The sequence below is a fragment of the Camelus ferus genome, chromosome 12 (genome assembly GCF_009834535.1).
Source record: "Camelus ferus isolate YT-003-E chromosome 12, BCGSAC_Cfer_1.0, whole genome shotgun sequence".
Taxonomy (NCBI): Eukaryota; Metazoa; Chordata; class Mammalia; order Artiodactyla; family Camelidae; genus Camelus; species Camelus ferus.
Genome location: NC_045707.1, coordinates 45,819,246 through 45,846,304, shown reverse-complemented (window position 1 = coordinate 45,846,304; position 27,059 = coordinate 45,819,246). Strand labels below are relative to the sequence as shown.

The 27,059-nt window shown below is 37.5% G+C and overlaps 1 protein-coding gene and 1 non-coding gene across 4 annotated transcripts in view; one reads left to right on the top strand and one right to left on the bottom strand.

The window, feature by feature from the left end:
* The window catches only part of FGD6 (FYVE, RhoGEF and PH domain containing 6), a 97,869-nt gene that overhangs the window by 57,494 nt on the left and 13,316 nt on the right, over positions 1–27,059 (bottom strand). For 2 of the 3 annotated variants that reach the window (XR_004324728.1, XM_014555204.2), the window contains exon 3: positions 5,263–5,416. Coding sequence is in view for 2 of the 3 variants with exons in the window: in XM_014555204.2 (XP_014410690.1) it covers positions 5,263–5,416 (154 nt within the window). In the remaining variant the exon portion in view is untranslated. The remainder of the gene's footprint in view (positions 1–5,262; positions 5,417–27,059) is intronic. The other variant, XM_006179870.3, reaches the window with a different exon arrangement.
* LOC116667841 lies at positions 13,079–13,173 on the top strand. Its single transcript, XR_004324899.1, has one exon. It is a non-coding gene; the product is annotated as a small nucleolar RNA U13 (small nucleolar RNA).

The following is a 27,059-nucleotide window of genomic DNA, read 5'->3' as shown; positions in this document are numbered from 1 at the left end:
ATAAAACTCAGTTAAAAATGGGTAAAAGAGGTAAATAGACATTTCACTAAAGAAGATATAAGAATAGCCAATAAGTGTATGAAAAGATATTTACATAATTAGTCATCAGGGAAATGCATTAAAATCACAATGAGATACTACTTTATACCCACAGAGTGGTATAATAAGAAATTAGAAAATAGCAAGTGTTGGTAAAGACGTGGAGAAACTGGAACCTTATATATTGCTGGTGGGAATGATAGTCCTTACTTACGTATTGTGATTCGGGGTTTTAGCTGTATCACTGAAGGCAGAATTTGTATTTCTTATCCTCCTTGTTTTTCTGAGATCATTCACAAGAGGAAGAAAGCGCCCTTTCTACTCCATCTTTTAAACATCTGAAGTTAGTAACTGACTATCCATCATTTGATAGCAAGGTCAGTAGGAGAAAACAGCTCCACCATCAGCTGATTCATTGCTCTACAGCTAAGCTTGAAAACATCACTGATCACTAGCACCATCAGGTTGATCTTAAACTTCAGATTCCTAGGTTAACTACCTGGGAAATTCTGATTCTGTAGGTCTGAAATGGGACATGAAAGTAGATATTAAAAGAGGGAATTAAAGATAAATAAGAAATATCTTCAGCCTTCAAGAAGTGAACAAGGGGAGCAAATCACATATACAAACAACCATACGTAAGGACAACTGTGAAATGTGCTGACATCTTGAAGGAGAAAAAGATGACAATCAGGAAAGAGTCACAACAAAGAATAAAGCATTTGCATGACGGAGACATTATGCTGTACACCAGAAACTGACATGTTATAACTGACTATACTTCAATTAAAGAAAAAAAGAAAAAGAAGAAAGTATTTGATAACCTTCAGTCATTCCTTACATAAGCCATCAAGTACCTTCATGCTAGATACTATAGACACCTACTGATGAAAGCCAGAAAGCTGGATTCCTCTATCTTCTCCACCTTCTACGATCACAACTGAGTCAGTCTTGTCGATTTGTGCTTCTGAATATCTCTTTAGAGCTTAATTGATCCTTTCCTATCATTCCATATTGCCTCCTTACTTCTTGCCTACACCACTGCAGTAAACTTAAGTGGCTTCCTTGCTCTAGATGTACCCCACAGCAACCCATTCTCTACACTGCCCCCAGAGTACTAGTTCAAAAATGCAAACATAATCACATTTGTTCTCAGGTTGAACCACATCAGCAGCACATTCACGGGCAACAAAGACTGAACTTTCTTTGCCATGTGTGCAAGACACTCCACAACGTGTCTAGTTCTCTTCACTAGTCTCATTCCTACTCCTTCACACTGTGTACTCGCTACTCCTGCCAAACTGGAACCACCTGCAATTCCAAGAGTGCTCTGCCCTTACATGTCTGTCCTTCAATGCCTTTCCTTCTGCTTTGACTTTTCTTTTCAACTCCTCCCCTCTCTATAGAGTTCTGCTTGTTGTATTCCAGTCATCCTTCAAGATGGCACTCAAAAGTTTTCTCCTTTATGAAGGCTGCCTTGATAGTCTCTCCTCACCATCCCCAAATGGCAAGTTTATTCTTTTATTCACATAGTATGTATGGGAGTTAACCCAGTGAGTTGTGTTTATTTGCTGACATGTCTAAATTCCCACTAGTCTGTGACTTATACATCCTTACAACTTTCTGCGCATAGCACAGTGCCTGGTCCACCATGCAGTTAACTTCTCAGAATCTAAGGCCAGTGCACACTGCTTTTGAGTGTGTTGAGCAACATGAAAATATAAACTCAAACAAATGAAAACCTTATTATAGCTATTTCATCATGTAAAAAAGCAGGATGTTGGACTAGATAAGGCCTTTTGCAATTCTAAAATTCTAGGACTCTGTGTATTCTAAAGCCTATTACCTTTTAGACTAGGAAATCTACAGAGCTAAAGAGGGACAGTAACTATTAGAAAATGATTCAATGGATTACAACCATTCTTAAAATACAAAGTCAAAGATAAGCAAAAAGCAAAACAAAATAAAAAAGCTCTATATTATTTCTCACTTGTAAAAACAATGACTGATTCTGACCCAAGTTGGACGATGATGGAAAAATACACCCCACTGTAAAAACTCAAGAAAGAGGCCATATTTGGTGTCTGAACTTTTCAGTTAATGAAAGTCCTCGCTTAAATTACACTGCATTTGAAAGGAGTTTGCTTGTTAAATAACTTCATCTCCACAAAGTGCACTGCTGTGGAAGTTGAAAGATGAGGCACAAATGAAATTACTTTGTCAAGATCATAAAATAATTCTAACAAACTCCAAAACAGAACCTTTGATCAGAAATCCAGTTTTATGATCCGATTTCTTGATAATAGCCCAGCTTTGTAAATTCTTAACTGTGTTCTCCTCTTTTCATATTTGTTCACTACAATTAAAGTTCAGTGAAATGTATCCATTACTTCTTAAGAGAATTTGTAAAATGCCTCTGCTATACTGCTCAAGAGTTCTACTAAAAAACAAAAAAACTGAACAACCAGGTCTACTGGAGAAACATCTCATCATTAAATTATTCCCCAAATGAGGTGATACTATGACTAACTTCTAAAAAACAAAGTTCTCTTAAGTTTTCACCCCTCTTTTCAAGAGGGTATATATCATAAGAACTGTTTTACAAAGAAAATTTGAAAAAAAGGAGGGGGGCTGGAGGGGGCAGGGAGGTCAACATTCAGGAAAGGTGAACAATGGTCAATATTCTAACCATAACTGAAGCAGAATGAATAGATCTCATTTTTGAACAATCATGTATTAAGCACTGAAAGTAAAGACCAAAAAATATAGAACTAAAATGTGGAAAAAAAAATAGACATTAGATGGCTATTCACTTGTACCCCTAACATGCTGTTTCATCAACATCATTCAGTTTCTGTGGCTTATACCAAGTTGTTAATAGGGACAGATTTTGGTTAAAACTCCCAATTCAGGAGGTCCAAGGACAGTAACTTAACCTGTACTTTAAAAAAAGTAAAAACAAAAAAACAAAAAACAACTCCTTTTCTTCATGTAAAAGAAGAAAAACGTACATATGTCAGATCCATATCCTGGGATGATTTTGAAGATTAAGTGTAATAACCCGCACCACAGCTCACAGACAAGCACAAGCAAACAGGTGTGGTGCAGTGGTAATTTTCTTCCTTTCATGGCAGCACTTTTACCTTTCCAGTAATAACTTTTTGATCATCGGTTCGTTTTTCTTTCACAAAGTTAAGACAGGGCATGGTGGTACATACCCTTTCCTCCTTCCTCCTTCTGAGTCTGGCACATTCATAGAGAAGCATTATTGGCATCTAGACACATTATCAGTGATGTGCCTCCTTTATGTCCATGAAAACAGTACCTGTTATGGTTCGAGTTATGTCCCCCAAAATACATGTTCAAGGCCTAACCCCACAGACCTCAGAATGTGATCTTATGTAGAAAAAGGGCTGTTTCAGATATAATTAGTAAGTTAAAATGAGTTCATATCAGACTATAATGGGCCCTTGATCTAATATGATTAGTGTCCTTATAAGAAGAGACACAGACACACATATAAAGGGAGCATACCATATGATGATGGAGGGAGAGACCAGCTATAAGCCAAGGAACTCCTAGGATTGCTGGCAAACCACAAGGAAGAGGTAAGTTAAGATTCTCCTGCACAGGTTTCAGAGGGCACATGGCCTTGTGATATCTTGATTCTGGAATTCTGACCTCTAGAACTACCGAACAATGAATTTCTGTTTTAAGCCACTCAGTTTGTAGTACCTGGTAACAGCTGCCTTAGGAAACTAAAACATCCTATCACAAACATTATAGAAGTACATTACATGTGTTCAATGTGTATAAACTTCTTGACCTACAAAGTGTTTTGGCAACTATTATCCTGTTTGAGTCTCATGAAAATTCAGGGGAACATTATTGTCTCACTGTAGAAATTCAGAAAGAAGTTATAAAAGAAGGTCTCTTCCTCTGCTTTTACTTGAAGGACTTCTTCTTTTGGAAACTGATATCACCTTCCTTCCTTGGGTTGCTAGTTGGCTAAAGCTGAATTTGTCGCCCATCCTTGGCTAATGACTACATGATATGCATTGCTGTGTACTAATCTTCCACTTAGCACTATCATTTTCCATTTATCAGGATTTTAAATATTCTTTAGCAACTTTATTGGAATATAATTCACATTCCATGAAATGTATTTTTGCCATTTTAAAGTGTAAAATTCAATGGTTTTTAATATATTCAGGGTTGTGCAACCATTATCACAATCTAACTTTAGAACATTTTCATTACCCCCAAAAGAAATTAGTGGTTACTCTCAATTCCATGATTCAAAACTTTGTAGCATAAAAATGAAGTCTTGCAAGTAATAAATAATAAACAAATAGTCACTGAGTTCTCATCATGTACTAGACAGTATTCTAAGACTTTATACATATCAAATCATTTAGTTGTCAAAATTCTATAAGTACTATGTTTTTCTTCATAAAAAGGGAATCTTTCCTAAAGAGGTTAAATAATTTGGCCAAGGTTACCCAGATCATAGGTGGTGACCCTAGTACTTAAATCTAGACAATTACACAACATGTGCCATTCATTTAAGGCTGAAAATGAATTTAAACAAAGGAAAAATTTATTAAACAGGAGCCATAAGGGACTGATAAATTATAGCAGAGGAGTTAGGTGACGAAGATTTTCTCTATGGCTTGATATGCTTGCTATGTGGATCCTTTCAAACTCCATCTTCCTGTAACATTCCAACACACTCTGTGCCTGTTGCTAGTATACTAATTTTTCCCACTGTGATTATGTTTTATGATTTAATATATCTTATGAATTATGATTTAAAATGAATTAGATAGTCATATCAAACTAGAGAAACTATAAAATGAACCCCCAAGTACTTGTGACACATCTTAAATAATTACCAACACGTGGACAATTCTGTTTCATGTATACAGAAAGCACAAATATACGGGATTATTTCAGAGCAAATCCTGATGTACTATTGACAGCAATCTTTTTCTCTCCCTAAACATAAATAATTTCTCCAAAACTACTGAATAGTCTCTAAGCGATATATACTTGGAAACACAAAAACATCTTAGGCACCACATTATAGCAGGAATTAAATTTAAACTAGAAAGATGTTTTATAAGTTTTAAACAACTAAGTAGGGGTTTTATACATATCATGCTGAGTGTCCTGAGAGGTCAATAAACATGAAAGTAGAAACATTTAACTATCAACATTTACCTGTTTATCTTCCAGCAGGTCAGGCTCCCCTTTACTAGAACCAGAGCTGACATCATCTTCATCAGAACTGTTGATGACTTCCTCCTCATCTGAAGGAAGGTCACCAAGACCAAGGTCCAGGTCATTGGGTCCCTCCTGGGATGCTCCAGTACTGCTTCAATAGAAAGTATCACATTAGTCACCTTTGGAAACAAGGAATGCTACTAAAAACAAACAAAATCAATCATCTTACTCACGTGATGTAAACAAGGCACATCTAAGGGATTCAGAAGGACAGAAAGATATCAGCCAAACTCGCCTTTCCCACCCCAGCTGTCAAAAACCCAAATTCATTTTGGGTTTAAAATTGACCATCTTGAAAAACATGTATTTTTGTGACAGGAGGGTAAGTAAGTTTCCCAGCTGTCCCCATCCTATGCTTCAATATACCCTTATTCTAGATGGTCAGGTCTCTACTAGCACAAATCTTCTAGCCTCCTAGAAGGTGGGCTGGGTTACCTACCACATTAATGTTCTGACATTACAAGAGGTGCTGCTTCCTTGGGCCTCGGTGGTTTGTTTTTTGTTTTTAAAAAGCAACTCACAAATCTACAAGGATTGAAAGCTAATGACGGTGATCACAATCCACAATTCAAGTGCTACACCGGACATGTGCCCACCTCCCTGGTTATCACCAACTGCCTCTCATGTAATCACATCATAAGACATAGGAAGGAATGAGGAATGGAGAGTCAGCTCCAGACCTGCTGAAGCAGAAACTCTAGAGGTTCAGGGCCCCTAGGGGAAACATGCTAAAGTCTGAAAACCACCGTACCAGACCGTTTACCAACTCCTCCTCGCCAGACTGACATCATCAACATTTCTCACTCTGTACTGAGACAGATCTCTTGAATCTAAAAGCCTTTGTTGCAGCGAATCTGTTGGGGGAATTCCATAGGAAAGTTCCCAAGTAAAGCAAAAGAAATAATTCTTTCTAGCTTTAGTTGTAAAGACTTAGGAACAAACTGCCTACAGCAACTGCTTTCCTTTCTGCAGTCTTTAAGAATATCTGCAGAATAGAAGAGTCAGTAAAAGAGCCACAGAAAATCATCAGGGGAAACACTCAGGCAGAATAAAGACAGTCCCATTTCACTCTGGCAGGCCCCTTTCCCAGGTCATGGGCAGGTCACTCAACTGTGATGACTCCTACAAGTAATAAGAATTTCTAACAGGAATCTTAAAAGCTAAAGATAAATTTTCTGCCAGTTCCTGATTATACACTGTAGGATACAGACTTGACTCAGAAGCCATTCCTGAAGCCCAACTGTTACACAAACCAGTTAGATGAAGGCAGAATGCCAAAAGGAACATTTCCTTCTGCCAAAGACTGGGTTTCCTATTACTCAGTGTGGGGGCCTGAGGGAATCATATCACAGTCTCAATTAGGTGGGTGCATACCTTATCATAGCTCCCCATGACGTGAAGAAGACTCATCCCTGGGGTGGGGTGGGGGGTGGAGAGCGGAAGCTTTCTACTCAGATCACTGGCAGGATTCACTTGTCTCTGGGTCCAGGGAAGTGAGCCCAACCCCACTGGGTAGCTAGTAGATCTAGATGAGTGAGAGTCAGTGCCAGCTAGGATATACAGACTGCAGGATCCAGCCACATAAATAGAATACACCTTCAATTGTTTTTATTTTAATTGTCTATCTCTTTACCTTCTCTGAAACTCTGTTACTCAAAACATAATCAACCTGTGAGCAGCTTCAGCATCACCAGGAAGCTTTCTAGAAAAACAAAACCTCAGTCCCTGCCCCACCTCACTGAATCAGAATTTTATTTTTTGGATCAGCTCACTGGTGCACTCTTTTGGACTCAATGGTATAAAAATTTCGAATGATCAGTGAGCTGTGGCACCTGTGAGGAAATTAGGTTTATTTTGCCTAAAGAGTGCTGAGACTTGTTTCTTGGGTTCAACATTCAGACAGCTATTATCAAGAAGACAGTAACCGGTTGGCTGCCACATCCATTTAGAAATATAAATGCTTACCAAAGTTAACATTTAAAAACAAGGGGGAAAAGCTTTAAATATTAAAACTACATGCATCAAAACATACTGCCATAAAATACTTGGAGATTTTAGTTCTGAAAATTGCTTACCTACAGAAAACCTTCCCTGACCGCCCTCTCTCTACCCCAAATTAGTTTGCTTGGCTCTTCTGAATCTTTATGATCTTACTTGGTGGTATGTTTGTTTCTCTCACTAAAATGTAAATTCCTAAGGACAAGGAAATTGTCTTTTTCAGTTGAATCCCCAGCATACTGTCTGATATATAATAGGCTTTCAATAATTTTTACTGAATGAGTAGAAATGTTAGAAAGCAATGGGTATTAAATTTCAGAAGTTCAGACAGTATATGTTGATAGTTTTCTGCAAAGAAAAGTTTGAAGGGAATGCTGGAAAGACTGTGCAGTTTAAAGGAGAAGGGACATCTGGGCATCATAATCAATGGTGCGGAAGCAGAAATACTGGTGTTCAGAAAAACAAACAAACAAACAAAAAACATTTTGACTGCAGCAGATGTCTCCTATAAATAATGGAAAATAAATTTGGAGAAGATGAAAACAGATGCTAGGCTGTCAAGGAGCATGAACAACAGCTAAAGAGTTTACATTCATCCTGCAGACCTTCAACAAGGAGACATAAATCTTCCAGTAGACTTCAAAGATTTTCTTAGTAGACCTCCTGTCACTACCATGCTTCTTTCTTGTTAGTGCCAATAGGGAAGAGAATGAATGGCACCTCTTCTGTCAATCAAACTAAGCACCTGCCCCTGACCTCCCTGCTCTGGCCCCAGCCAGAGAAAAGCTTCTCAGCATCAGTGAGAGCACCTTGATCAAAGCTTAAACTAAAGCTAAAGGAGTTCCCCACACACTTGGATGGCAAACAGTAGAGACCAATTATGATTTCTGAAGCTTAGGAGGGAGGAAAATGAGTAGGGTAAAAATGGGATTTTAGGAGTATTCATCTTTTTTTTTTAATTGAAGTACAGTCAATTACAATGTGTCTATCTCTGGTGTACAATGCAATATCCCAGTCATGCATATACATACATATATTTGTTTTCATTTTTTTCCATTAAAAGGAGTATTCATCTTGTAATCCAAAACCAATGAACTAAGGATGAAATGGAGGTAGAATAGTGGCAGAAGTAGAAGATCTAGGAGGTTATTTCAATCTTGCAGGCAACCTGAACCAGGGTGGCTATATCATGAATTGGGAGGAAAAGGGCTGGATATGAGAGAAAAAAGTCATCAGGGCCAGGGTCAAGAGGTGGGGGAAAACCAAGTCCCTGAAGGTTTCATGAACAGTCAACAGCAGAATCAGGGTAACATCAATCAAAACAGAAATATGTCAACAAAGGATCTAATTTTAAAGGAAAGACAATGGGTTTAGCACCAAAATCAGGAAAGACAGCACCTAGGATCCTCATACGTGTTCATTTCTACATGACTGAACAGAGAAAAACTGTTGATTAATCTATTTTCCCATAAGACCGTGAACAGCTTTAAAAGCTATCTAGATAATTATAGATTTCTGACAGTGAAACAAGGATTCCTCACCTACGTCAGTCATGGAGTTCGGGCTCCTCCATTCCTTTTATTTCCTTCCCACTGCCAGAAAGATAACATTCTAACACAGCTTGCTTTTCGGGTTAAAGAAACAAGACATAGTGTTTCCTCCACACTTTCCTGCCTCGTTATTTCATAATTGGATCACTGAAGTAAAAGGAAAGTAAGCTCCAACAACAACCAGAAAGAGTCAAAACTGGGCTCTGCTTCCCCAGGCCATCCTTTCCAAGTCAGATTTCCTTCTGGGAAGGAAGGGGCCTTGTTACTAGAAAAAAAATTTTTTTTCAAGTTCACTGGAATAAAGTCAGAGACAAGTAAAGCCAGAAGTAAATTTCTACTGATTAGGCAACTGTTCCTTCAATCCTACATGCCAAGGATCCTTGCATTGGAGTGATTATTTAACACCACCATTTCTAAAAACAATTACTTGTCTGTGTTCTTTTCTATACATAAACAGTAAATCTTATATTGGAAGTAAAGCAAATTTCTCTCTCAGGTTAAGATGTCCCATTGAGGATGATCTCTTTTTAAGAAGGAACTGTCTTTGAAAAAAATACTTATTTAATTCATTTTCTCAAAGCATTTTTCAGGAACATAAAACATGCACAAAGTGAAGTCAGGCATAACAGTTGCCAGGGTTCACCACTGAAGCATCCTTGTGAACCTCTATTAAATTAAAGATGCCAGCAAGGGGAGGGGAGAAGGAAAGAATGGAGTAGAGAGGTGAAGGAGGAGCAGAGCTAACTGAAGAATGCTTTCAAAGCACTGAATCCTGTCCTCGGTTGTTGACAAATCCAGTTACTTTTCCTCTCTCGCCTGAGATTTTATTCTGGGTCCCATGTAATTCCTCCCAAATGTGAAGAAAGAAGTTCGTCCCAGTATTTTCACCTTCAAAGCTTCTTTCTCATTTTCGAGTCACAACATGTATAACTGATCTTCTGTCATCTTTCATTTCTACCCCCAGACCAAACTGAACAGAAACCGGCTAGTCCTCAGGATGTTGTTAGAATTCTTTTGCAAATGCTGTCTCACTATGACTTGGTGGGTATGTGTTTCCTTTGGCTACTTTCATATTTATCACAGAATGAGTTTTTCATTGGGAAAAACTACCAATGAAAATTTGGAGGATAAACATTACATGGAAAAATTAGCAAAACTATTTTTCAAATAAGTTATGTTTTATAACATGCCAAGGATATAAAGCAGGTTTACAATTTTCACTGGAAAATTATTTCTATCTAGTTTCATCAGAAAACTTTTTACTCTTTTACTTCAGTTCCCTTGTGGAATTGCAGGTTCCAGCATCAGGCTGAAAACCATGAATCAAATCAATAGAAAACAATTTAAAAACCATTCCTATTCTCATTTTCAGGTCCTCTTCTCAATTATGCAGTACATGTGTAATTTTCTCTACCCTCCACTCAAGTGATTTTCCCGGCAACTACCCCTAAAATAAGTTAGTTTAAAAAAAAATTTTTTTCTCTCTACTTCTTTCAGGAAACATGGCACAAATTGGGAAACAGTCCTACACAGGCATTTTCATCCTCTAATAAAGCAAGACTCATATAATCATGTCATATTTTTAGGTTTTCCAAACAAAGGATCTTGCATAATTATTTTAAGTCTGTGCAGAGCCAGGGTGACAGAACACAAAAGCCAAGAGATAACACAGTCTGAAACAAACTTATCAGACTTGAACAAAAATCAGGTTCAACAAGTGTGACTCCTCCGTGCTGAGAGGTAAACCAGATCCTCTGATAGGTCTTCTCCATTACTAACTGCTTTGACTAAAAATAAACCCTGATGCTTCTGTAATATGTAAGGCTGCAGATAGCTGATGTTATTACAGCTTAAGAGCAGAAATCCTTCCCCCACAAAGATATCTACATTAGTTTTTTAATACACATTAATTTTTAAAATTTTGAGAATGCTTATAGTTTAGGGCAAACTTCAATTTAACAATTAATGATTATATTATCTTGACTTCAGTAAAAGTATATATATAATTTAACACACGTATGTAGTATATTAACTTTTTGGATTAAATGTTTTGATTAATAACCACAGACTACAAAATAAATAAAATCACTAAAATAAGGGATAGCACAGCAGGAGTTTGTTACCACGTTTAAAAAAAATAAAATAAAACACTTGCAGCATAAAATGTACACAATTAGTGTTTTTATTCACTGGTTCATGAATTTTAGTTAACAACCAAGACTTTAAAACTAGCAAGCTGGGGTTCTATGGCTTCAGGAGAAAAAAAAAAAACCACACACACACACACAGAAAAATATCCAGCTTCCCCTGAAATATAAACTAGAGGATTATTTAAAATCTGGCTTTTGGTGATTCTGCAGGAAGGAATACCAGGCTTTTAAGTGATGAACTTTGAAAAACAGGCTTGCTTCATCTTCCAGGGGCAACTTCTACCCTCATAAATACCATTACCATCTCCTTCCCCAGAAATGTATTTATTACTAAGATTTTTAAAACTGTAGCCTAATGACAAAAACAAAATCAAGATCAGTACACTGAGGCTGCTATTTAAAATAGTCATCGTGGGACAACTCTGAAAACTGGTTTAAAAACAAATGGAATTCAAAATTCTTTAAAGCAGAAGAGAACCTACCCAGATGTTCACACCCATTTTATGTAAGCAATTTTAGAGTAAGGTTTAACTACAAAGAAGCAGTTGAAACTGGTGAAGTAAATTGGGCACATTCATACAGTTGTTTAAAAAATGAAACAGATCTGTGCACAATGATATGGGTTGCTCTCCAAGAATACTGCTATATTAAAAAGAAGTCAAGGCACAGACCAGTGTGTATCTATCTGTGTAAAAAGGAAAACACATATATATGTGTGCATGTGTGTATATATGTATACATACATATGCAGGCAAACACAAATATGGCAGTAGGTCTCTCTAGAAACAATCAGAAGAAGCTGATAACAATGGATGCCTCTGGGACTAAGATCTATAAGAGAGAGACCTCATTATTTACTCCTTGGTGCTTTTTAAAAACACCTGTTTTTTTTTTCCTACAAAAAGTGAAAAGGTTTTTTTTTATTGTGTAACATAATGTAACTCAATAAATTTTTTAAGAATTTCACACATGTTCTGATTCTTTCCACTGCCCATCAACCCTTAGATCCTCCAATGTTTGAGTCATAATCTTCAAGACAGCCCTTTCAATAATAATTTTTGCTCAATCAACAGTTGTTAAAAAAAAAACTTGTCATTTTATTACTTTTCCAAAGACAACACACACACACACACACACACACACCCTCCCCACAAACCCAGAAACCAAAAAGTTTTACAGAAGATGGTTCAGAGCACCACCTCTTTAGGGATAGCTTATTTCTTTCCAAGAGAGAGGAGAATAGGAAGGAAGGAAGGGAGGAGAGGGAAGGGAAGGAAAGGGCGGGGAGGAGAGGGTAAGAGGGAAGGGAGGGAGGAAAAAAGGAAGAAAGAGTGAAAGAGAGAAAAGAAGGAAGAGGGAGAGAGAGAGAGAGAGAGAAACTAACTCCTGTCCCTTTCTCCCTCCAAACCTAGATTTAGATCTCCGCACATTTTCAAGATGGCCTTTATTTTTTCCCTTTAACTATCCCTTAATGTGGGAAAAAAAAAACAAAGACTGTGCCTTCCCTTAGGGCCTGTAGGGGCTTATTTGTGAAAACCATTAGCATGAGTCTCTAGAAAACAGATAGGACTGACCTGACAAGCCTTGAAAAAGGCTGAAAAAGAGAAAAAACAAGTTATAAAGGGATCGTTCAGCAGTCTGAAGGGCACAGAGTAACCACAGGCTATTGACCGGACCCCCGTACACAGCACTGTCCTATTTGGCATCTCCCACAGCGCTCTGTCTGGGTTGTGGGAGAACTCCCACCCTGCAAGTAAGGATGATCATGCCCTCCAGGGTTCCGGGGGTGATCTTAAAGACACAGGAGAAGCCCAAGGCCGATAACAATCCAATAGACACTCCTGTCTCTCTAGCTTAGCTGGGAGGCATCTAGATAGAGCCTGAGTTGTTCCTAGCTACAGTGGAACAAATTCTTATAAAAATGTCTCCTAAAACAAGCACTAGCTAAAATAAATACCGAACATTTAATTAGCAGCAATTTTGCTTTCTTAGGGGGTTTGCAGAATGATTGTTCAAAATGCTCTTCAAGAAATGTAGACAGAAATTTTTTTGTTGATCCTTTTGTAGTTCATGAGTGTGATGGATGATTGGGTGTTCCCGCGCTTGTGTGACATGTGCCTCCTGAAGCCTTGTTACAAACCCGTCTGACGTGAAAAAAAAAAAAAAAGAAATCTATTTGTTAATACAAATAGAAAAGCATTTTACTGAGTTTAGGACTGCCTCCAAATAAAATCTAGCAGGTTCCCAACCCAGTTTTCTCACTGTAGCAAAGATGTGTTTATTTTGTTGAAAAAAATTTTTTAAATGTTTAAATAAAATTAGAGTTGATCCAACACCACTTCTCCCCTTGACCTCCTTATTAGGTGACAGTAACTCATTAGTACCAGACCAAATAAAGGCCACTAGAAATAAAGAGGCTGGGATGATACATGAGGACGCTACATATTTAGACACACATGTGCACACACATATATGTATTTATACACATATACATATATTTCCAAATATATATTTTAAAATATTTAATACATATAAAGCTTATATCATTTATTTCAATAAATATTTACTGCAAGCTTATTATGCATCATATATTATTTTAGGGGCTGGATGAAGATAACCTAATAAAATGAGTTGCAGATAATGTTCAAACTGTAAATTCTACTGGTTGTTTCTCTTTTTACCTGCTAAGTGAAACCTTCCTAAACAGATAGAGGCACAAGGAATCAGGATAACCTCAATAAGTAGGATAAAGGCATGGACTATTTTCTAAAAAGAGAATATCTGAAAGGGAGTGCATGCTAAATGTTAAAGGCAGTGCACAGACACTAGGGCTGCAGAGACAGAGGAATAAGTACCGCATGCAGCCTGGGGCAGTCAGAGAGATCTGAGGCATGGGCACTTAGGAGAACAGACTCCAGTGAATGGAAGAGGAACAGAGGTGTGAGCAAAGGCTTGGAGGTAGGAATGGAAGTGATGAGTAGGGTGACAGGTGACGGGGGTGGGGGTGAGTATATTTCTCTGTGATGAGAAGTTAGTGATTTACCAGTTAAAAAGAGGTTCCTACTGCTAACATGACTAGCAAGCAGGCGAGTCAGAAGGGACAATCATCCATCCATTATGGTAGCTGGGGATCCAAACTCAACCCGTCCCCTTGGCTTTACCAGGTTCTAACACTACAGCAGGAAACCTAGCTGGGGAGCCAGGCCAGGGCAGTGAGACTGGTTGGCGAGCAGGTAGAGATAAACAGCTCACCCTCTGACTACCTTCTCTAGGCCATGTGTTTTTGTGTCAACTGTACATGCCACGTTGCTTCTGCTAATGTCTTTTCATCATAATTCCAACAGTCACTAAAAAGGTGGTGAGACTTTTGGAAAATATGATCGTGCCCTGTGCCCATGCTTTGCTCTTGATTGTGACTCAGTATGAAATCACTATGGTGTAAGGCCTAATACACCCTGACGTCTGGGGAAAACCAAGAGGGCCTAAATGGCCTAACTACACATTGTTCTTCCCACTCTGCTCCCTCAGACAAGGTCCCCTGGCCAACCAACCTTCTTTACCAAAGGGACTGTTCTGGCTCATCCCTGATTTAGAGGACTTTAGTTCCTTACCAATGTGTGAAATTATTCAAACTAGTCGATCACATTCTCCCATGGAATCCAAGGGTCATCTCATCCTCTTGATACTACAAAGCCTGCCTCCCACAGCCCCTGGTGGTTCACTCTGTTCCCAAGTGCTACCTCAGTATGGCCCTGTGTGGTGTCCTATGTCCTCCTACCCAAGATGGTATGTATGGCTAATAACCTGCTGTCAATCTCATCTGTCCAGTGTCATTTGTTTGGGCATCCCCATTCCTCCCAACCTAATATGGTGAATAGAAGGTAATTAAAACAACCACCAAAGAAGGTGTCATTTTCTGAGATCCTTAAGTACAAAGCAGGTGCACTGGTGGTTTCCAATAGGATTATCCTGAGAAACCATGTTGAAGGGTGTATAAAGTTAACTTCATGACTACCTAAGTATACTTTGCATATACATCCAAACAGACTCTGCCAGGATAAACTCAAAGCAATTCTCAAGTTAAAGGTATTATCGTTACGTTACAGAAATATGACATATTCCATGTTACACAATATTAAACGTTACATTAAATACAGACCCAATAAAATAGTGGGATATTAACAAGGAAAACAGTAGTTAAACTCACAGAACACCTGCCTGCAGTCCCAGATCTATTTTATTCAAGCCTACTTGAGTTTCTTATCTTCTAACTGGAAGTACAACCCATAATTAGGATTTCCCACTGACATGGAGAAAAAGAACAGTAGGCTTCTTGGGAGCCCAAAGTAGCCAGAGAGGGGGAGGTTAATATTGCTCAAGAATAAACTAGTCCACTTCCTTTTTTAAACGTATACATGAACAATTCCATTTATCATTTCTCTTCCTCAGATACTATCTACAAAGAGAGCTTAAAGGTCTACTCTAGACCAAACATGAAACACCAATAACCCCAAGGAGCCCTATCTTTGGCTCCCTTGATCAAGAAACAAAGAAAAGTTATAACATTTCCATCAAACTTGGGTAACATCTTCAAAAACCAGAGTCAAGGAAAATGAAAGGAAAGTAAAAATAAACATGCATTCACGAAGTGAGAGATTCACTTTAGACAGGGCCACAAATATTTCATCATAGTTTCATATATTTCTAGGAGTAGAGAGAAGGCAGCAGAGGAGAGAAGAAAAAAATGCTGGTTTCGGCCTAAGACAAACCTGTATTTGAATCTAGGGTCCACCACTCACCTGGCAGTGTGAAACTGGTTAGCTATTTAGGCTCCTTAATTTTATACTTCCCTGAACTATAAAACTGAGATAACACTACTGGCTATGAAGATTAAATGAGAGAATATAAACATATCTGGTACATGCAAAGGACAGGAAATAAAGACAAAGTTTTAGAAAGTAGTCATGAGAAGAAGAACATCACGGTCCATTAGGTAACAAGAATGGCAAAAGGAACTGAAAGTTTTTGCTCTGGTTTACCCCTGGTAACCCTAGAATTTAGTATGATACCTGTTCTATTTCTTGCATATATAAGTGAATAAATGAACGGCCTTTATCCTAACATCTCACGTAAAAACAGTATAAGTAGGTAAATCCAGCCTGCTGCCTGTGAACTAAGAATGCTTCTTATATCAAAACAAAGAAAAGAAATCAGGAATATTATGTTGGGAGACATGAAAATTACATAAAACTCAAATTTCAGTATCCACAAATAAAGTTTTCTTGGAGCAGAGCCACGCCTATTTGTTTTTGTATCATATGTGGCTGCTTTCGTGTTATATCCGCAGATATGTATCTGTAGATATACATCCACAGAAACGAACAGTGGGAACAGAGACCATATGGCCAGTTTGAAATACTTACCATCTGACCCTTTATGGAAAAAGTTTGCCAATCCTTGTTACAGCACATTATGCACAAGAAGCAGTATACCTGCTCTGGAGCAAAACTGCCTGTGTTTGAATCTTTGCATAGAGGGTGTCACCCTGTCCCAGGGTTGAGGTAGGATGGTCATGATGAGAACCTCCAGGTTTGAGTTAGCCATGGGTGGCAGGAAGAGAGAGAGGATGTGGGCGTGCATACATGCTTGCATGTGCCTGTGTGTATGGGGGAAAAGGGTCTGCTCCTGATTTTATTTAAATAAAATAGTTTACGGAACAGTAAAAAAAAAAAAAAAAAAAAAAAGCTCAGGCACTTACTGGCTAAGTGAAACTGAGTAAGCTCTTAACCTCACTATGCCTCAGTTTCCTCATCCATAAAATGGGGATAATCATAGTGTCTGTCTGACAGGGCTTTATGGGGATTAAATGAATTAATGCAAGTAATGCTCTAACAATGTCTGGGACATAGAAAGCTCACTCACCTGTGTGCACTCTTTCTCCTCATTTATATTTAGAGGACCCTCTCTAACATAAAGATATAAATTATTACTCTAGATACTTAAAAGTCTAGCCTTGTATCAAAAAGGAGTACAGAGGGAAGCTTCTGCATTACCAGTCATGTGAAACAGCTCATCACCAGCACACACGTCTGAGTAAAGAACTCCTGCAGTGAGGTCATGTGAGCTGTGGTCTTGTAGGTCATTCCTGGGCTTGTTTTCCATGTTTAATTTCACTGCTTCTTTTTGGTGGCTTACTACTTATACAATAACATGCGAAGCACAGAATAATCACAGTTTCACGCCTATCACAATACTGTCTCCTGTTTCTAGAAGAATTTCAGTCATCAACATAAATGACTAACTTAGAGGTATCCTGATAGGTCTCAAGATACTTTTTAAAGCACCTTTCTAGTGGGAAGAGAGATAACTCAGTGGCAGAGTGCATGTGTAGCATGCATGAGGTCCTAGGTTCAATCCCCAGTACCTTCACTAAAAAAAAAATTTTTAATAAAAAAAAAATCAATAAAGCACCTTTCTAAAATTTTGCTTCATCCCTCTTTGGTAAATAATGATCACAATGATGACAACTTCAATGACCAACACAGGCTAAAATGATAAGAAGCAGGTGTCACTTATGGAATGGAGTTGCTGATTCCTTTGTTAATATGAACTTCACTTGGCAATGGAAAGCCAAGTACCGGTACAGACTTTCATATGGGATTAAAGCAGAAACAGTCTAGCAGACAGCCTTTCAAAACACTGGTCCTCTGCTATGAGCCACTAGCTTAAAGTACAAAAAAAAAAAAAAAAAGAAGAAAGGAAAGAAGCAAAGGAGAAATTAAGATGCCAGAAGAGAAGGTAAGAGGAGAAAAATAAGGAGCAGGTAGTAAGATAAAGTGTCATCGCTCCTCCATCTGTGACATGTGTTTACTGAGCTCCTGGTAGGTTAGGCTGCAGTCAGGCACGGAGGTGACACACAAGAAGGAAGAGTCTGTTCCTGCCTGGGGAAAACAGCTGACAGCCTCTGCCTTTCTCAAGTACCTTCCAGATAACAACAGCCGCTGAGGGACAGAGATTAACTGCCCCTAAACTTTCCATTTATTCTAAAACTTTCCATATTAAAAAGCAAAACAAACAAAACTCCCCAAAACCCTTTTATGTCGACTGCAATGGAGGGGAATAATGAGGGAAAGGAGGGAGCATTATACTTTTCACTTTATGTACATTTAACTTAAAAAAAAAATACGCAAACCAGGATTCTATATAACTTCTATAATTTAAAAAATTTGAAAATCCTCATTCTCCTTTCTCCAAACTTACTAATCTCAATTATTTCAAGCATTCCTCATAAACAGTATTTTTTTTTTAATATTTGGGAAGAAAAGGTCAAAGGCAAGGGAAAGGATAGGCTGGAGACAGTCATCCTCATCTGGACTTCCCCCAAAATGCAGAAAAATCAGAGCATGTTGATATGTGGGTTATGGCAAGGATTTTCAATGTTTTTACCGTAGACAGCTTATAAATTAACACACATCAAACCCTCTAGAGTATCTACCCACCATGAGGGAACATGATAAGTTCCCTATAAAGTAAATCCAGGAAAGAAAGACTGTATTTACCCTAGCATCAGGTAAGTATAGTGAAATGGAGGTTTCTATGAATTCCAACACCTCCACTCATAGTCACAGATTTTACTTATGGAATCTACCCACAGAGCCACAGAGCATTTGCAGAAAGACCAGCAGAAATAATTTACTGGGGCCAAGATTTCAATGAGCAGGCAGACAACACATTAATTTCTAGAGTACAGAAGAGCATACAAAAATACTTTGCTTTTTAACAGTGAAAGGGCTCAATAAGAATTAAAGATGTTTAGAATTACTACCACTGGGAGTCAATCTTTCAAGAAAATGGCTAAGATCTCATTTTAGCCTACAGTAAGAAAGCATCAACAGTTAAGTAACCACTGAATACAAAAACACACCTAAACTCATTTTACCATCAAAAAAGCTCCTGAATCTATTAAAGCTAAAGTATTTTCTTAATTTTACAGTACTTAAATCTTGCCCTACAAAAATATTTCATATATTTTATAGAAACAAAAAGACATTTCTTAAGTCATAGAAAACTTTCACCCTTCAGATCTTTGTTTTGTATTCTTCACTGAAGCCTTCGTAGCAATTTATTCCTCCCCAAATATGGTGCTCAGTACACAATGTGTAATAAGTACCTGTTAACTAGAAGCAGTATTTAATATATTAAGAGGAAAGATGCAATCTCTTAAATAGCTTTCACAGGTTATCTGTGTAAATTCAGAAGCATATTTTACCTGGCTGCTTAACACCTAAAGGCATAGGATTTTACCTGTTGTACAATGAGAATACTAAAAGATAAAGGTAAGGGGTTTTCTTAAGTTAACATTTTTCTAAAAGATTTCCTAACTTTCTAGATAAGACTCTTAAACATCTTTCCCATCTGGATTCCCAACTAGTCCATACTGGGGTTCACAAAATACTTTATTTGGAGACAACAGAGCAAAGAGTCTAAAATAATGTATTTTGGCAGATAGACAGATGTTGAAATCTTGAGATAATTATATGAATTCACCCTATCAGGGAAAACTTGTTTCCCATAGTTAAATCATTCTGATAATTTCCCCATATACATAAAAATTACACCAGGCCTTTTCCCAGGCTCTTGACTTTGGGACATGTTAGTAAACTTCTGCTAACTCCAAAGGTACCTATAGACTACCCAGATTTTTTCCACTTTCAGTCTTACATGTAAGACACAGGGAGAGTTCTTTCATTTAAGGGGGAAGAGTTTCATAAAATTTTGATTTTTTTTTAGTGATGCATTTGTCCTGCATTTTCTGAACAGCATATGAAGATCTTGAGATCTGTACTACCTAGGAACTGTTAAAAACTGCTTTTGACTGACATGGGAATTTAGACCCCATGGCTTCTTTCTGCAGGTTTGATAAAATCTAGTGGACTAGTAGAACGAGAGAGATGGAATGTTTTGTGCTTCACCATTCCGTAATATGGAAGGATGCTTGCTACATAGCTCATAAAGACAGACGCATGTGAGGCCTTTTAACTCAACTTGTCTTCTCCAAGGGAGCTTTGTTCTAGTGAATAGCAGTAATTCTCCAAATCAGTGAATTGCTTTCCAAAATTAACAGGTGTTTCCTGTGCTTTCTGGAAAGCTGGTCAGTGGGACACTGGTTTACTCAAAATCCAGCTGGATTCTGACCTCATGCAAGTAAAAGCAATATATAACCTGACGACTATTTACTCAGATGTGAGCACCTATTCTGTGCCATGTAGGTGCTGAGGCCAAGGATATAAAGATGCTTATAATCTCTTACACTATTTGTTGTTATAGCTCATGTATCTTATTTTTCTTCTTTTGGAGGGAGTGGAGGGGGAGGTTAACAAAGCGCTCTGGTAGAATGATGAGTTAGTGTCGTGCAACAGTGGACTAAGGAAAGGGGTGCCGTGTACTGCTTGGTATACAATCAATAAAGTAAATGTTAGTTGTTACTTTTATTATATTGCAAACAGGATATTTTTATACCTTATAAACAGGATACGAAGGGGAGTGGCAGCACAATTATCACAAATTCACTTCCTCATTCAGTCTTTCAATGTTTACGATGCATCTACTATATGCCAGGCACTGGGGATAAAGTGATGTAACAAAATTAAGTGCCTCTCATTCATACTGTCTGTATTCTAGTAGGGGAGACAGATGAGCAAATAAATAAATAGATGTTATACTGATAGGAAGTGTTAGAAAGAAAAACAGAACTGAGTAAATAGTAAGTGGACAGGCAGAGGTAGGGGTATTTTGTTGCCTTTCCTACATTGGAAGGGGAGATTTCCTTGAAAGATAACATCTGCATTAGGTGTAGAAGGTTGAGAGATAATCTGCCTGGGGGAAAGGTTAAGTCTGGTAGTAGAACAAAGCTATGAAAGGGCATAGGGTATTTAGGAATGTTGGTCAATCTTATAAGGTGGGTAAGATCATGAGATTAGAAAGGACAGACCACAAAAAGTCTTACATACTAAGCTAGGGAGTTTACCTTTTATTAACTAGGAAGTGGGGCACCAAATAATGCTTCATTACAAAATGGTTATTAAAAACAAAACAAGAATTCTCATTAGAAAATGGGCAAAAGAAACAGAGATTTCATCTTAGAGGATATACAAATATCAAATATGCACATGAAAAGTTATGTAACATGATTAGCCATCAAGGAAATGCAAATTTACACCATAATGGGCTGTCACTACACACCTATGAGAATGGCTAAAATTAAAAAATGAGAAATATCAAGTGCTGACAAGGATATGGAGATACTGCATCACTGGTACATCAGTGGTGGGAAAGCAAAATGACACAACTACTCTGGAAAAGCTTGGTGACTTTTTAGAAAACACACAATTACCATATACTCACAATTGCACTCTTGGGTACTGATTCCCAGAGAAATGAAAATAAATGTTCACACAAAAACCTATACATAAATGTTCACTACAGCTTTATTTGTAAGAGCCAAACTGTGGAAACAGTATTTTAACTGGATGTCCTTTAACTGGAATGTTACTCAGAAACAGAAAGCGAAGAACTATGGATGCAATGCAACTTGGATGACTCTGCAGGGAATTATGCTGAATGAAAAAAGCCAGCCCCAAAGGGTTCCATTATACATAACATTTTTGAAATGATTATTGGTTCTCAAGGGGAGTGAGGTGGGTGTGGTTATAAAAGAACAATTAAAAGGATCTTTGTGGTGATGGAAATATTTAGTATCTTGACTATGATAGCAGATACACAAACCTACACACCTGATAAAATTATATCAAGCTGAATACATTAACACAGGAGTATGAATAAAACTGGGGGTAAATAAATAAAAACAGCAAACCAAACAAAAAATAAAACAATAAACAAAAAATTACAAAAAATGAAAAAAAAAACAAACTGAGGGTATTTAGGTAAGGTCACTGGGGTTTATCTATGTTAATATCCTGGTGGTGCAACTTTACTATAGTTTTGCAAAATGTTCCCATTAGGGGAAACTAGCTAAGGTAAACCTAGTTTTCTCTGTACTATTTCTTACAACTGCGTATCAGTCTACAGTTATATTAATAACAATTTCAATTAAAAAATAATAATAAACCAGATTGTGAATCCCTTGTGAGTAGGAACTGTCCTTAATTTCTCTGGCTTCTAGTTTGAGTCCAGCCCATTCCTGCAATTTCCAAATGCTGAGACCAGCCTGAGAGAAGGGTAAAAAATAAGAGGTAAACTATTTTGGTTTCTGATTTATCCAAGGGAAAACTAAGTTTATTAATTTCTATAAAAGTAAAATCTGTATTTTACTAAAATTCTCTATATAAATTCTGTAAAATAAAACCTAAAACCCCAGCTCTTCCTGAAGTTACTCATTAGTCACTAGGGAATAAAAATCACTTGAAAATATCCCCTCTAGCAGTTAAAATGCCAATGTGTTTACATGAGAACCAGATGCCTTTGAAAGCAACTGTCATTAGATAGGAGTCTTTGGGCATCAGAGTCATGGAAAAGTGGCAGATTGAGGCCACAGGATTTCAGCAGGCTCTTGTAACAAAAGCCTTCAGAGCAGTGTCACTCCACTGTCCCTTTCCATCCTGAGCATAAAATATGGGGAAGAGAGGCAGCAAACAAGTGATGAAACACACAGGAAAGCAGTGAAACATACATGTATCTACATTTGTAGACTAAAACCTTTAAGCATATACTTACATGTCCTTTGACAATGAAAGATCCTAACGATGAAGCCAATTGTGTAGCTACTTCTGAGTAGATTTTAATTCGGATTAAATGGAGAGAAAAAACTAAGAATCCATTAAACATCTGAATTACAGGATATTTAAAATGAAATACAGTTTGAGAACTTCCAAGCAGAGGTCTTATCAGGCTTGCTTTAGAGAAGCCTGTCACAATTAGTACTCTGATTACTTAATGTCAGCACAATGTTAAAATGCCCAGCAGAATGCGTCCAGGAGGAATTTAAATGTTTTCTATAATATGATCTACAGCATTTATTTGCTTAAAATGACTAACCAGGTTCAGTTGAGCCTAGCCAGGATGAACACAGATGTTGAATTAAAAAGCCACAAAGAGACCTCCCAATCAGTTTTGCCTTGCGTAGATTCTGCAAGACTCCAGATGGACAGGGTCAGTGATTGTGACCCGTGTCATTGGCCCCAGCAACGGTGTGCTTTACCTAAGAATTTCTATCAACCTACAGTAAACTGAATGTGTTCCCTCACCCATTTCCACATCTTGTCCTCTCATAATTCAAAAGGCTCCAGAAATCCCACCTACTCTAATCTTCAACTAAAGAGAGTGTATCACCTGCCTCTTTGGGGGAAAAACCCTATCATTCATTTAAATCCAATTTTTCATTAATAAGGATATTATGTCAACATAAAAGGTATTTCAGCCTTACTAAAACTATTTACTTTGGGGAATCCACAGATAGTAATTAATATTAAACCCCAGTGCTTTAGAGTTCAGAAAGTACTTGACAGAGAATGACATGAGGAACAGAGATAACAGATAAAAAAGCAAGTGTCTTGTAAATTAGTGGGTAAATAGGAGACACATAATTCTTTCTGAGTCATTAATGTCTGCATGCAACTGGTAAATGACAGGAACCATTTTAATATGTTTTGAACAACAATCGCTACTAACTTGACCAAATGCAAACATGTCATGAATAGTTCCATTTCCAACCACTGAAACATCTATTTCCTAACTATAGAAGTTTTCCAATTCATGAGCTCTTCTTGCATGAAAAATCTGGGGCCTCTGAAAATGCTCATTAATGTCTATATGTATCACTGCAGGTGTCCCTGTATTTTCCCCTCTAGACAGTGACCAAATTGAGGACAGTAATATTTTGTCCATCATAGTCCCCTGGGTAGAAGATTCACAGACTTGTACAATATGAACATGATCTGATTTAAAATCACTATGTCTCAGGATCAGAAAACCCAATTAGTACTCAGTTTATCTACATATCAGCTATGTGCCCCTGGGCAAGTTACTAAACCTCCTTAAAGTCTTAGTTTCCTCATCTGTAAAAGATAGTATCTGTCTCCTAGCATAATGCTCAGCATATCAGAAATATGAGTAAATAGTAGCTGTTACTATTAAACATGGAATCCATGCTATTTGATGTTAATGGCATTTCTTATCCATGATATTGACTGATAAACTTTCAGTAAAGTGGGGAAAAAACTGGATTGATGGGAAGAGCCAGAGAGTTGAGGGTAGAAAGTTTTGTTAAAATTAACATATATTAGTAGCAGCAGATATTTGCTGGCTGTAAATTTCTGCTTAGTTTGAACACGCATCTCCCTGAAATCACTATTTAAACAATAAGAGCCATATAATCCTGTGCTCATATGTTGCTGTGTGCAGCCCTCCTTCCTGATGAGGGAACAGTATCTGTTACAGCAGGAGGGAAAAAAGGCAGTGGTACAAGCAATCCTGAATCTTTTTGCAACAACTAAAATCACTTGAGTTTTCCAAATCTTGCTGACTTTCTCTGTAACGCCTCCACAACAGCATTAGAAGTGGCAATGTGGTATTTTGAAGCACCAGGTTGGAGCTGTGGTTTTTCAATTTCCCATCTCTATGGTGTGGGTAAAGTCAACAAGACCTGCTGGGCTTGGTTTTATCAGTGAATGGGGGAGACTGGATGATTTGTAATGATTTCTTTAGTTCTAAAATTTAATGATTCTGTGACTACATTTTAACCTAAAACCATTAAGACATATGTCAACTTCCAAATTTTTCAAACTACTCAAAAGGCCCTCATTTAAATTTCCTCACCCCAACTTTTGCTACTAAATAAATCATACCTAGAGCAATGAACGGTCTCATTATTTATCCCTCTCTCCCCTCTCCAGAGTACTTCCCACAACCTAACAGGACATTAGAGAGGAACTGTGCTTTATCCTCCTATTTCTAACAGTGGAGTTATTGAAAGAAAAATTAAGTTGTGAAAAAGCCACTCATTTAAATTGAAACCTGTTTACCTGTGACTGCAGATACATCTAAAGACCAACAGAAAGAGGGAAGAAAAACAGTTACCAATTACTCCTTCTTTATACATTACCCTCACTTTCCTGGACTTAAAATTACAGTTGCCATGGAATTTAAATCAGAACTGCTTTTCAGATTAAGAAAAAACAAACAAACAAAGAAAAAAAAAATCAAACTCAAGCTAGTTTAAGTTCATTAAAAACCAAGTCTATCCTATAATTCCTAATGTTTCAAATGATACTAACATATGCCAAAGTATATTAACTGCTATAAATATTTTACCAAGAAACTGACTTTAAAAAAATGTATAATCTAAGCAAAATAAAGTTTTCAACAAAATCCACAGAGGCTAAAAGAGCAAGCAGTTATACCATTTCAAACAGAAAAAGGCTAAATGTGTTTGTCTTCCTTTTAATTTTTATCCAAACATCCAGGGGGAACTGACTTTCTTTGTTCGGTGTTTATTATTTCACCCTTCCTGAAGCAGAAACCAAAATACTTTGATAAATGGGAGAGTCTGGTAAACAGACCCTTGAACATTAGGGCTCAGAACCACTAATCCGGCTGCATTTCCATCTTTGTTCATTTTCCTGAAGTCACTACCATCATGCTTCAGTTTCTTTACATATAAACTGGTAGTAACACCTCAAACAGCCTTATGCTAATTCACACTTACATGGAAATAGAACAGATCTATAATACATGCAAACAGGAACGGATGAGAAACCTGAAAAACTGCAGAAGATAGCTGTTCCTCCTGGAAATACTATCATAGTACTTTACTGATACTCTATTTAACCAGCCCAATTTTTATAGCTCTAATGACAGATTGTCTCTGCCTGATGTCAAAACTACTTGCAAAGACTTTTTTTTTTCTCCCTCCAGAGATCCACAATTACCAGACCCAGACTAAACCACCAAAGTAGTTTTTCCATACCACCCAGAAGAAACCAGGCAGTTCTGTCCTTGAACTTAACTTTTAAACTCAGTATTTCATAAAAAGGTCAGCACTGCTTTGTAGCTTCCCACACTCAAATGTGCTATAACTCGAACTTCTCTTTGTACCTAGTATGGTTTTAAGAAAGTATTAAAATAAACAGGCTCATATAAACATGTCTACTTTTTAAATAAAGGGCTTTCTCTAAGTACCAAATTAATCTATGTAATTCCAGAAAAAGATGATGCATTTAAAAGAAATGTCTGGAAGAACACAGAAAGCTTACAAAAGTAACAATACAAGCACAGGCGGTATTCTTACTGAATTCTTACTTCTTACTGAAGAATACCTGAAATATGAATATACTCATTCCTGTTCATACTTATTATGAATAGGAGCCTGGATCTGGAATTCCCCTGAACCACCTGAAGAACTGGTGAGGCAAAGGTCATCTTCTCCACCCCTTCATCTTATTCCCTCCTCCCTTAATATTTTCCTCATCAACACACTAACCTTTTTCCTCCTTGGATACACCCGCATTTCAGCGTCATAAAAACTATTTAATTTTATTGCTCCGTTTTAGTACTACCGCCAAAGTCTCATTTCCTATTACTTCCCACTGTAGTTCTCATATACTGGAAGCTAAAGATGCTCTTGTAGGCTGGCTCAGAACCCAATTCCTACTCACAGTTATTTTTTCTGCAAAAATGCACTGAGTTCCAAACATCCTACTAATAGTCTAAATCCATTCACAGATTGATGAATTGTCCGATTATCTTCACCTATCACGTCCTTACAAGAACTAAAAATGCTTAGGAAAAGGAGAGCCCTCCTTGTCCCCCTCCCCACATCTGTCTTTTCCCAAAAGGTTCACATTGGGAACATTTCTCTAGGAAATAGGCCAGAAGCCCATTTTGCAAAGGAATTTGTCTCATTGATGTAATTAATTGCAATTTTATGAAAAAATCATAACCTTGGCTAAATTTAAAAATTTCTGGATTTTTACCATTCAAAAATTTAATAAAAACCTAGCAATGGAAAACCAATCAACTA